At 37.4% G+C, this 13164-nt stretch overlaps 2 protein-coding genes across 4 annotated transcripts in view; one reads left to right on the plus strand and one right to left on the minus strand.

Annotated features, from left to right (window-relative positions):
• LOC134531252 (uncharacterized) overlaps nucleotides 1–13164 on the plus strand; it is a 154980-nt gene that overhangs the window by 82526 nt on the left and 59290 nt on the right. For 2 of the 3 annotated variants that reach the window (XM_063366944.1, XM_063366943.1), the window contains one exon: nucleotides 7149–7789. The exons of the other annotated variant lie outside the window; for it this stretch is intronic. The gene's annotated coding sequence lies outside the window, so the exon portion shown is untranslated. Of the gene's footprint in view, nucleotides 1–7148; nucleotides 7790–13164 lie in introns of those variants that run through there. 3 annotated transcript variants of the gene reach the window in all.
• The window catches only part of LOC134531251 (multidrug resistance-associated protein 1-like), a 592793-nt gene that overhangs the window by 48193 nt on the left and 531436 nt on the right, over nucleotides 1–13164 (minus strand). Inside the window, exon 26 of the mRNA XM_063366941.1 lies at nucleotides 10840–10938. Within this exon, the coding sequence (XP_063223011.1) occupies nucleotides 10840–10938 (99 nt within the window). The remainder of the gene's footprint in view (nucleotides 1–10839; nucleotides 10939–13164) is intronic.

A 13164-nucleotide genomic window follows, 5' to 3' on the forward strand; every position in this document is an offset into this window, starting at 1 on the left:
GATTTTCCATGACCTGTCTTGTAAATTGGAAAATGTTTTTTTTTTTTAAATTTTGTTTCCCTAGTTTTGGTATGGGAGTGTGTTTGTTTGTGCATGTGCGATTGCATAACAGTACCTATACGGAAACAAAAAACGTTATATATTTAACTGAACAGTACATTCGGTGCATTGTAACATGTTTGCAAAGAATTAATACTTGAATTAAAGGCAAAGTAAACAATAGTGTACTTACCATGCAATACAAATGTTTTAACTTTCACAATACGTTTAAGCATTTCAAGCAATAAAATATTATGCATATAGATAAACAATACCATTTAAATGTAATCCCAACATTTGTACTAATCCACACACAAACATATGACCACACTGAAATAACGCAGCACTACACAAAAAAATTACTTATTCCTCAGTGTCTATTTCAGCTTCCAAACAACTTGCTTTCTTTGAAGCATCTTCCAGCAATATAGTTTTTTTCTTCTTCAAGTCTTTCACAGCAACTTCAGCATACATTTCTGCCTCCTTTATGTTTCCTTGGAACAAGCATTACTAGACTCGTTAGCTTTCGCCTCTGCATACTTCACTCGAGAATTTCTGGCCGCATGAATAAGGAGTCTGTTGATAGAGTCATCTTTCACTTCACCATAGGATAGGACAGCATCATAGACGATACACAGTGCAATCAATGAGGTCTCCTTCTGATTCGTCATTAAACACTCAGAATTTACAGAAAAAGCCCGTTCAATGTTGGAGTTTACATGTGATAGAATCATGATCATCATCACGATCATCGAAGCCAACAATTTTCTGTCAGAATGTCAAGCAGAGAAGTCATTCGCCGTACTAGAAGTTTGGGATCAGCTGTGACAGAAGGATCAAAGCATGTAATTGCTCTTGTCAGTGGATAAGCTAAAGGACTACGTTCCAACAAATTTGACACCATTTTTGCCTATGCTTTGCGACAATCAAAACGGAACTCCATAATCTGAAGGTCTTTCACAGATTTTGGTAACTTCTTTAGTGCAGCACAACATAAAAACCCTACATAAATTTTTTTTAATGATTTTAGATTCTTAGTATTTTTTACATCTATAGATTTAGGACTACTTGCTGTTTTAAGTACCTCTTGTTTTACAAACCTTGTCTTATGTTGTTCAAAACAGATGTGAGAGCACTGTGCAAAAAAGGGCCAAAGGTAGTTCTGAATAAAATTCATAGAGAAAATATTCAAACTGATTGGCCAGGGTTATGAAGAATGCAAGCTTTGCTTCTAGTAGGGGATCTTTAATAGCAGCAGAAAGAGTTTTGAAACTATCAATTTTTGGAGATTTCCCTTCACCCTCTATGCCTTTCACAAAAGTATTCAAAGTGGCAAAATACTGACTGCTTTCTGTGCTACATTTGCATTAGCAAGCCAACGCACAGAACATAATTTCAATGGAAAATCTGCAGACCCTGAATGCTGAGTACAGATGGCTCGTCTGGCAGGAGACATGTTGAACAGGTAGTATACATTCCTAAGGAACTTGTCAATATCTCACTGTGTCTCATCAATGCCACTTTTAATAGCTCCGTGATCTGTATGAAGACCACAGCTGCCCAGTTGTATGATGACAGAAGCAGTAGGATCATCCTTCTTATGTTCCAAACTAAAATCAGTCAAAAACTTGTAATTCAAATTTGGGCCCTCCATAGACAACTGAAAGATCTTTTTTTCACTGAGGGTATATAAAGATTTCTAAACTCTTTTAGTAAATCACTAGCAGTAGTACAGGCAAATAAAGCAGACATGAGGTACCGTGTGCTCATTTCTTCTGTAACAGAATTCCAGAAACGATGTCCATTTGCTTCTGTGCCACTTTGTTCAGCCATTCATCAAAGCTCTGAACAAAGTGTTCACAACTATCAACAGTGCCTTGTAAAAGGTCTTTAAAATAAGGCGCTAAGCCATATGTAGTCAAATATCTAAGCTTGTCACGCTGTAACTTCATATTTGCCGCAATCTGGCTATAAGGGAACATGTAGCTAAAAATTCCAACATTTTTAGCAGCAGCCCTCATCGATGAATGTGTAGCAATGCTCTCTAAAGTCCAGACAGTTTCAGCTTTTGTAACATCATCATTCAACAAGTATAACATTAGTCCTCTAGACGTAAAGGCAAGACTTTCCTGTGCAACTGGCTGCATTGTTTCAACCAGTGTAGGTAAGTAAGATGATGCAGCTGATGTAAGTGGTTGCGCTACAGTTACTCGATGTGGTGAAGATGTAGACCGGGAAAAACACTCACTCTGATAGACTACAGGATCTTCTTCCACCTTTAACTGTAAAACTGCTTCTAGGGACATTGAAGTTTTACTTCTGGAGAAAAGTTTATTGTGCTTAACACTGTTCAGATGGCTTGTGATAGCTCTCGTTTCCATGTTGCTGAAACTAAAGCTTTTATTGCATATGATTCATAACGCAGAATGAGGATTTAGTATTCGTCGAATTCACGTGAACTGGCGCAGCCAGTCTTCATCGAAAACTGCCTTTTTACTACTGGTAGTCATCTTTCCTTCTTAATACTCCATAGTGAATTCAATGTCACTGCAATAAAAAAAAAGTTAATGCATTAGTTGAAAATAAATGTCACTGGGACGTGTGCACAAACCAATCATAAGCATGTATTTTATTGTATACATTTAACATTGTAATATTATTGTGTTTGAAAATAACACCTTTGAAACATTTGTATGGAGCTTGGAAAGTATTTATTCTATATTGAAACTGTATAAAACTAAGGAACTCTGGTTCAAAAAAAAAGTAACGCCCAAACATTTACAGCAAACTAAAAGAAGTAGATGGCCGTTTATACTTTGGTCAAAAACGTAATAAAAAAGCATTGAGCGTACACAACTAAAGTCAAACATCATTAATACGAATCTGCTTAGTACGAAATTCCAGTTTATGCGAAGTACTTTCACAGTCCCAAAAATAAAGTATGCTTTCCTATGTTATTCAGTACTTTTAATACGAAATACGGTTAATGATGTGACGTGGTTCAAAATTATCATTAATTTATTTAATTATTTTATTTGTTGGAAACACAATTTTAAATGTTTTCTCTAGTTCAGGACTTGGTTTCCCTCACGCTCAGATGTTGTAATTTGGGTCTCCGCGGGGCTGGAAGAGTGCAAGTCTTGCCTGTATTTGTCTGGGGACGCAGGCGTGACCGCGGTTCAGCCAGGCCAGCTGACGCGCTGGTTGCTGCCGTTATAGAGAAACACGGTGCAGACTTGTTCACCGTTCTTTTGAAGCCAGCTGAGAGCGAGGTTGTGCGCACTCGCAGTGTGCAGACCAGTGTCACAATCTGGTGGACAGTTTTCTGACGTGGACATCCCGGCGTGGGCAGTGCGCGGCCGGCTTGTTGTAATAACTTTACGTGTTTGGAAAACACAGGAAAACTTCCCGTCAGGATTTTTTCCCCGTAGGGGTTTTGCGGCCAAGCAAATCGTTTAGAAAAGACGTAAAATGTTTCCGCGGGGCTGAAATCCTGTGGAAGGCTGTTATGCTGCCCGGCCGTGCGTCGACGTGGTAATGGTTAGGTGAGGAAACTGAAATGGCGTCCGCGTGATGCCGGAGTCCTAGCCTTCCGCAACTTCATGTTTCTTCGTAGTTAACTTTAAAATTCTCGTTTGGTGTAGTAGTTACTCTCTTAAATAATTATTTTTAAAAACTTTGTTTCACTAACGTGTAAGGAGTTCAGAACTAAAGTTTTCTTTTTATTTTCAAGTATAAACTCTGTAATTTGTTTGTATTGGGATCCTTTTCTTTTCATGTTTATGATGACGATATATACATAAACTAAATAATTTTTAAAGTCCTTTTCATGGTAGTGAATGTTCTTGATGATTTTAATAATGAAGTTGCGGAATTAACTAATGACGTTTAGCATCACTAAGTGGCCTGGGAGAAATGATAAGAATAAATAATAATGGAAACATAATCCCTGTATTTATGTATTAATTAAGTTATTTATTTATTGGTATTTATTGTTTGTAGAGGACATGGAAGGTTCTACCTCATTTGTCATCCTTATTTATTGTTTTTAATAAATGTATGTGTTCTATTGTTTTTAGGGTTATTTTATTTTTCTCAGTATCCTGATTTTTCAATTCTTGTATAAGAATGAGCCTACTAAAATGATTCCAGTGCCTAGAAGCTCTACGGCTAGTTAATGTTTTGATTTTATAATTTATCTGAGCTACAGTTTTAAGAAGAGAACCCCCCCCCCCCCCCCCCTCCCGTTAAAGTGAGACGTGACAATATGAATTACGAAGTTGTTTTGATCCCTCAAGTAGCTTTTAACGTGTAGAAGTAAATGGTTAATATGAATTTCACCACCGAAGTCTAAAGTAAATCACGTCTTTATAACCGTCAGGTAAACAAACGTTTCTCCAAAGATATATGTATGTATCCTACAGTGCAAAATGGTTGAAAAACAAGTTTAAAAGTTCAACTCTAGTGGCGATGTTAGTAACTAAACTAGAAAAGATGCCACGTTGTAAACAGAAAACGAAAAGAACTCTATACCTTATTAATATTATTCGTCGGAAGTGTACATACGTAGAAGTTTATACAATCTATGGAAAAAAGTTCTGATATTTTCCATTGTTCATGCACGTGTGTCTTGACCTCAATTTTGAGAGTGAGTTGTTTTGTAATATAACTGTGAAACGTAAACACAACGACCTTACATTGCAAGTTAAAGTTAAAATTATCGAAGAAGTAGACAATGGAGAGAGAACGAAAACTGAAATTGCGAGAGAATTTAACATCCCGCAATCATCGTTGTCGACAATACTAAAAAATCGTAAAAAGATTGAATCGGCTTTTGCAAGTTCAAGCAGATTATCAACAAGAAAACAAATGCGAGGTCCAAAACATCAAGAAATGGAAGCTACCTTGTTGCAGTGGTTTAAAGAAATGCGTGCAGCAAACTTGCCAATTTCTGGACCTATGATTCAGAAGACAGCAGACTACCTAGCATTGAGGTTAGAAATTTAAGACTTCAAGTTCAGCAATTGTTGGCTACAATAGTTTAAGGATCGCAACAATCTTGTTGGCAAAACTATGTGTGGGGAGTCGGCAGCAGTAGATACGACCAAAGTTAAAGATTGGATACAGACTGCTCAACCAATACTTGATCAGTACGATCAAGATGATATTTTCAACATGGATGAGACAGGTGTTTTCTATAACTTGTTACCAAACAAGACTTTGGCTGTAAAGGGTGAAAAGTGCCATGGAGGGAAACACAGCAAAGAACGTATAACTGTTTTGCTGTGCTGTAACCAAAGTGGCAAAACTAAACTTTCTCCCCTTGTTGTTGGAAAATTCCAAAAACCAAGATGTTTCAAGAATATCAGCAACCTCCCATGTGATTATGAAGTCAACTCAGCTGCTTGGGTAACCGTCTCAATTTTCCAGAAATGGTTAATCAAACTCAAAAGACGAATGGCTTGTAAAAACAGGAAAATTTTACTGCTGTTAGACAGGTGTGCCGCTCACTCTTCTGCAGGACTTGAGCTGTCCCACATGACATTGATGTACCTCCCAGCCAACACAACGAGTTTCCTGCAACCTTTGGATCAGGGTATTATCCAAAACGTTAAGAAAAACTACAGGACTCGTCTCACTTCGTACTTGATTCGTCAGATTGAGTTAAAAATGAGGCAAACTTGAAGTGGAATGTTTTGGATGCTATGAAAAATGTTGTAATGGCATGAGATGCAGTTACACCTGTCGCCATTTCGAATTGCTTCAGGAAAGCTGGTATTGGTGGCAGTGAAGTTCAGGCTCAGGAAGAAGAGAGAGAGGATTTCAGTGTGGAAGAATGGGACCTACTTGAGAATCATCTTCAATTTCAGGAACCATTTAGTGAGTTTGTGCAAGTTGATGACAATGTGGCAACAAGTGCAGCACTAGTGAATGATGAGCTGATGTGTCTCGACAAGGCTCAGTCTTGTGCTGTGCAGGCAAGTGTTGGAGAAATTGAAGGCGAGGACAACGAAGATGATGAAGTGTGTTCATCCTTACCAAGTAGAAAGGATGCCAACAGTGCTTTAGCCACATTGGAAAATGTTCTCTCAAATGTTGATGATGTTGGCACTGAAACACTTCTGGCCTTTGATAAGCTTTGTAATGTGGTAAACAATGCTTATAAGAAAAAAATTGTGCAAACCAGAATTGATGCTTTTTTTTAAACCAAATGTTTGAATAGAAAATGTGTCATGAATGCAAGTTTATTGAAGTTTGTACTGTATTATCATTTATTCTGTAAGTGTTGCATTGTGTTTGTTTTCTTTAGTGTTGACAAATTGTTATGCATGTAGTGAAGCCAGCTTATACAACCAACAATGTATATAATTTTCTTTATGGCTGTAAATATAGGTATTTAAAGTTCAATCAATTTTTTTTGTTATTATATCCTAATAGTTTGGTTAATACAAACCCTCGTTATTACAAAGTGCTAAAATTATGGTCTCTTCAGGTTTGCAATAATGAGGTTTGACTGTATTTTTATATTCTTTCCCAGCTCTGTCGTATCATGCCAGATCTCACATACATAAAACATTACAAATAATTTTATCATAAGAACTTACCTATAATTGAAGAACCTCCATTGCACAAACAGCGAAACCAAACAATGCATGTAAACATCCATCACACCATAATGTACCAGTACAGCCTACAAAAAAATTTGTTCTCTTCTATGGTCATGTTTGCGAAATAAACTTGCTTCGTAAATAGGCCTAATGCTATTCACTTTCATGTAACACACTGTGCTTCAATATACTTTAAAATAATAACATATGGGTCGATCACGGGTAACACACACAAATTCGGCTGGCATCCATTACCAAAACATAACAAGAAACTGCCTCTGGCACAGAAAAAACGAAACGATCACTAGCACACCCTTTCGGAAAGTACGGTACTACGCAAATAAATTTGTTAAACGTCCTAGAAAAACGTCAACAGAAAATACTGATGCGCAAGCAAGCAGCAATTGTACATTTTAGTAAAATAATTATTAGGTGCCTTGAGATTTTCCCAGACTTTTATGAGGATAGGATAAAATTCCCTGACATTTCCCTGTTTTCCAGATTGGTCGACACCCTGATAACGCATACTACTACCACGCGTGCCTGGCCGGATTACAAGGGTCATCGCTATCCCCCCTCCCCAGCCAGCGCATCGTCCTGCCACGGCGCCGTTATCCATAGCTGAACAGCCTTGTCGTGCGGAGTAACACGACTGGACTGTTCAGGCATCGGGTCGGCCCGGGATGACGTGACTCATCATCAGCCGCTCTCGTCCTTTCGAGAAGGACGCCCCTAGGTACTCAAGCTGGGATGCTGGACTCCACAAAAGTTTTTGGGTGCGTGAGTACTTGGGGCGGCGAGGGTCCCGCAACTGAGAAAGGCAAGAGTGCCGCGGGTGCAGCGACAGTTCTTAGGGTGGCTAGAATCCCGGTGAGAGTGCGGCGACGGAGTTCGGCGACGGAGTGCAAGGAGGATTCAGCGACGGGTGCCGCAGGCGTGGCGAGAGTTGGCGACAGAGTTCGGCGAGGAGTGCGGCGAGAGTTGCATGAGGAGTTCGGCCCAGTGAGGAGTGAGGACTGTTGGAACTTGGCAGACATTGAGTGACTTGACGATAAACATTTTTAAGTGTGAGTAATTGGTAATTTGGTCTTTTTAAGAACAACTATTTATGTAAATATTATTAATTAATAAGAACTGTAATTAAAAATAATTGGGCTATCCTTTATGAACCAAGTTCTCCCCACATTATAAATCGTAGCAATATTGCTTAGTAAAAAAATTAAGTGATTTTATTTAATTAACCAGGCTCTCAGAAAAAAATTCACATATTCATACCACTAAAAAAAAAAAAAAAGATAAATGGTAAAAATACTTCTTTTGGCACATATTAAACCACAGTTCATATAATGAAAACCTTTAAATATTCTAAAAAATTCAATTTACAATCCATAGTATACACATAAAAAATAAAAGTGATGCTTGCACAGCTGAAATGGAGGTAAAATTTTTACGTTCTATGTGTGGCTCGGCTAAGCACACAGAGAAATGTAACAAAAGACAAACAATGTTCTTTAGGAATTTTTCATTACGATAGTTTCGTTCAATGTTTTTTTTTTATTTTTTTTATTTATAATTTTAATTTGGAAATAAAAGTGTTTATTAAATTACCTTTTTTTATTTTTTTCCAATTAAAAAAAAAAAAATTTCTCATCGTTACATGGCATCATTTTACAAATGAATTTAGTTCGAAGGCTTTGTTACTTGCACAGTTTTTTGTTTTTTCTTATACAAATTTTTACGATGTCTTTGAATTTTGATAGGATGAGGTTCAAATACATACCACAGCACCATACATCTTGCCGTTGATGGTCGAGGAGTCTTGTCACTCGCCAAAAAAAAATATTTTAGTAATGTCCCTTGGTTAACTACATAACTCAAGGTTCCGTCGATCATGGACTGGAATCACGCGAAGTCGGGCCGATGCCGACGCCTAGAGCCTAAATTACTAATTAAATTGTCCGAAAATAAATAATTTAGGTTGAAAAATTGCGGCCTGGCCCCAGCCCCTAGGCGTAAAGTTGTCCCTTAGTGACTTAGCATAGTATTGTGTGAGTTTCCGACGACGTAATCGCGTTCGGTGACGATCGAGCGACAAGTGGCTTGGTCGACGAGACTACCTTCCCTTGTAAAGGTGAAGACAAGGGAAGCAACCCCGTGGGCCAACAGACCAATCAGAGTACAGAATTCAGAAACATGACCATATAAGGAAATTTGGACGGGCGCATCACTCCACGCCAGAGCTCGCCCTGATTGGCTGGCTAGTGGTAGCCTCTAGAGAACCTTCCCGACGGTCGCTACAGCTGTGCGTCCATGTGACTCGTAAATCCCAAACACGCATTTACAAGGTGAAACATAACTTTCTGGCGCCAGAGTGTCGCGCCTGTCCGCTCTTCCTTCTTTACCTTCCAGACTATTCTCGAAATAGTATTATACTAGCAATATCCAATAGAATTTAAAATTACCCAACAAATTTAAATACAATGTTCAAAATTTAGTAATCAAAGTTGAAATTCATACCATATTAGAAATTTTTGTTTAAAAATTGTAGTCCACACCGCTTTAAACAAAACAATTACTGAAATTAATTATCAAATATCAAAATTAATTATTATGAACTGGAGTTAACCCACAAATTAATAATTAAGTATCTCAAGAAAATAAGTATTTTAAGGCTTTCCATGAAATTTAACCAAAGTAATTAATAACAATTCTTAACAGATCTGAACCATTATACTTATCTACATATTAAAAAATTATTATCCTTCATATCAAAGTTATTCTTAATCAATATTCTTATGACCCAAAAAATATATATACAGTAGAACCCCTGTCATACACTTTTCAACGGAGGGCACAAAAATGGTGTATGAAAAGGGAATGGCAATAATAAATTTTTTTGTTTTCAATCTAGCATACCAATGTCAGATTAAACTTAAATACATAATGTGTAAATAACTGCATTATATTAATGAAATATATGAATTCATAATTATATATACATATAATAAAACCACCAGAAATGTAAAATACAGTCCATAATCAAGTAAAGCTGACATGAGAAACAGTGGCCTTACAAAATGTTATGAAGTCCTTTCTTGGAGGGCATGAAAAGTCACCAAGCCTAAATTAGAAATTAAAAAAATTAGGCTATTGTAAAAAGAAAATCAGGAATTTTTGCTTGTTTTCTTTTTATGCAACAGAACAATTTTCAATAAAATTTTAACTTGAGAAACGTAAAATACAAAACAATCCGATCGTAAGAAAACAATAACGAACTGGTATATTTAGTTCAAAGATTAATGAATTCACAAAATATGAGATCCATGCTTGGTAAAGCGCGTGCACCATTTTCATAATCATTGCTAGTTTGCGCCACTAGTCTCGCTTGTTGCTGGCCATAGATGCTACTAGCGAAGTGCACAGTCTTCCTGATACTATCAATATCTATGGTGCCATAAAGTTATTTTCTTACGTTTGCAAATGTAAACAATGGCTGTATCCGAATACTGGCCTAATGGATCCCTTAGCTAAGGGATCCACTAAAAGTGCATCGTAGTGGACGCGGCCATCTTTGTGTTGAATCCGAATTCTCACAAGGGATGCCGATGCATCCCTTCACGCATCCACTAGTTCGAGATTTCTAGGGATGCGACACTCGCATCCACTAACGCGTCCCTACATCCATTAGCTTCGGAATCGGGTTTTATTTTGTTTGTGTATAATATTACTTCAGATTTTCAGCATAAGATTTGTTTAGAACATTATAAGCAAAAGTGATAACTTAAACAGAGACAAATGAAGACGTTAATAAATATCATAAAAATACGAATTTAAACTTATAGTATAATTCAAAACTCATAAGTATTTTTAAAGTTTACAATTTATATAATGTATTTTAATTGGATCGCTAACATGTATAACATACACGTTACATTATTTTTTAATTGGTAGGTATTTATTATTTACGTTTTGCTGAATATTCGTAGATATCCCTACACAAAATGGCTGCGTAAACATTAATACGACTGACAGTCAACAGGTGGTGCTAGCAGTAAAAGTATTCGGATACTATCCATCCATTAGAAATGCGTCCTCTACATTGTGGCTGCATTTGCTAAGGGATGTAGGGATGTGTGTGCTAAGGACGCATCCCTATGTATTCGGATACAGCCACTAATGTACACTAGCTTACCTGTTCGTACTCCGAATACTCTTTGATCCTCTCCACAGCTACAATGTTGGTTTCAATATCAGATGCCATCCTCACCAGCATGTTTAGTGTATTTGTTATCTGACAAGAGATAAACAAAAACATTGAAAATAGTCCAACAGGTCACAGCTAAAGCAACTGGAAAGTACTCATAATTTTAGTACATTTAATTTAAGTATTTAAGTTATGACCAGGCCTGTGCGAATATTCAAATTTTTGAATATGAATAGTTTATTATTCATATTGAAGCATACAATGATGTGCAATCTCCATCAAGGGAATCTCCAGCCTGCGATGGAGATATAAAATTAAACTCAAACTGACAATGAGTATTGTCAGGATCCTTTACGATAGGGATGTCCTGCAAGGAACACGTTGTTACCTGTTTCAAGGAACAGTGTTAACCAGACCAGATTTACTGCACAAAATAAAGAGCAGAATAATTACATGGGAGAAAGTCTCCATTAATGTATAATTATAGTTACAATACATATGCAAGCGCGCAAATACGTATGACGCAGGTGTAGTAAACCACTCGATAGAGATCAAATAACAGAATGTTATTAAATAGATTGAAGACAATCCCAGTACACTGAATCATTAAATACACCAACAGTAATGATAAGTGTGTATGAAACCAGGGACGACAAGTACCACCTGGGTACCGACCATGGGTGCCGCAATGAGCTGAGCTAAGCTAAGATTATGAGAGTAAAATGTTAATACAAATACCTAAGAAAGAGATACATAATTAGAACGAGGCAACGAAACAGAATTCAACAAACAAGAAAACATACTACGTATGTGAGATTACAAGGCCACTTAAATATTTGAGATGCGATTTCCAAACAAAAAACTCGATACTTACACCCATGATCAGTGCCCCTGGAATGGTCATAGAAGCTAATCCCTCATCTAAGAACTAACGTCAAATAAGACAGAGAAACACGAAACATAACCTTGAACAGGAATGGCTGAGTACGCCTCTGTGATCAAGAAATAGTTTACTGAAAAGGTAAAGAAGACTGATGGTCTAGACAATAACAAACAGGTATTCTTTTCAGTATTCAATTCAACATCAAATACAGAATAATTATAAAGTCCGTGAAACATTTCAAAAAATCGGTAGAGTGAAAAGAATTATGTAACAAATTATATACCACGTGAAAGAAAAACTATCAAAATTTTTTTTCACTAGTTATAAATGTTCCATGTGTTCACCTTGCGCCACACGACACACATCTAATCGATAGTCCAATTATGCCCATACCCGACCCAGAATATCAGGAGTTATGGTAAGAGCAGCTGCTACGATGCGGTGACTTAATTCATCAAGGTTCTGTGGTAGAGGTGGAACATAAACACTATCCTTGATGTATCCCCACAAGAAAAAATCGCAAGGTGTCAAGTCCGGTGATCGTGGTGGCCACGGGAGTAGCACTTGGTCAGCGGCCGCCCCACCGCCCATCCAGCGATGTGGCAACGTCTCATTCAGATAATCTCGTACCACATTGTGGAGCACCATCTTGTTCATGTCACAAACAGTAAGTAAAACTAGTTGTGTGTTTAGACTGATCAGTAATCGTTACACATATGCAGGGCTAGATTTTAAGGAATATTTTAACCTGCCCAACGGACAGGTGTAATAGAAAATTTGCCTGTCCGCCATCCAATTTGCCTGTCCGCTGTTTTACCCAAATAAAAAAATTTTAAAGTCGCTGAAAAAGTGAGAAAAAAGGATTTTTGCTATATTTTGCACCTATTTTTACCACACACTTAACATCCTTATTTAATCATCATTTTCAGACGAGTCACTGTCTGAGTCACTGCACGAATTACTTTGCTGATTCTCTCTTGAACATCTTCGATAAGGAGGCTGAAAGGGTCGACGTTTTCTCTGAACATTATGATACCAGAGATTTATTGCTGGTGCTGGATCAAGCTCACTTTCAGAAGGTGACTGTATTTGAACACGCATGAGGGCAGACAGTGTATCATGATTTAGACAGTTTCGCCAGTCTGTCTTTATAGACTTCAGTGTCTTTACAGACTTGAGCAGCCCGTAACAAAAACTGATCCAGATGATTTTGAATGCGTTTCGCAGACTTTGCAAAACATTTGTTTTGTTTCTGTGTCGTACGAAGCCAAAGAAACTCGGAACACCAAGACGTTAAAAAGGTACGGGACCGGGCGATTTTGTCATATTTAACATTATATTCTGACTTGTCCTCGTCCGTTTTTCTTTTCTGGTGGTTTTGAAGCACCAGTAATAAATTTCCACATTGTGTAACGCAGTTAATTAAATAA

The sequence above is a fragment of the Bacillus rossius genome, chromosome 3, assembly GCF_032445375.1.
Source record: "Bacillus rossius redtenbacheri isolate Brsri chromosome 3, Brsri_v3, whole genome shotgun sequence".
Classification (NCBI taxonomy): domain Eukaryota; kingdom Metazoa; phylum Arthropoda; class Insecta; order Phasmatodea; family Bacillidae; genus Bacillus; species Bacillus rossius.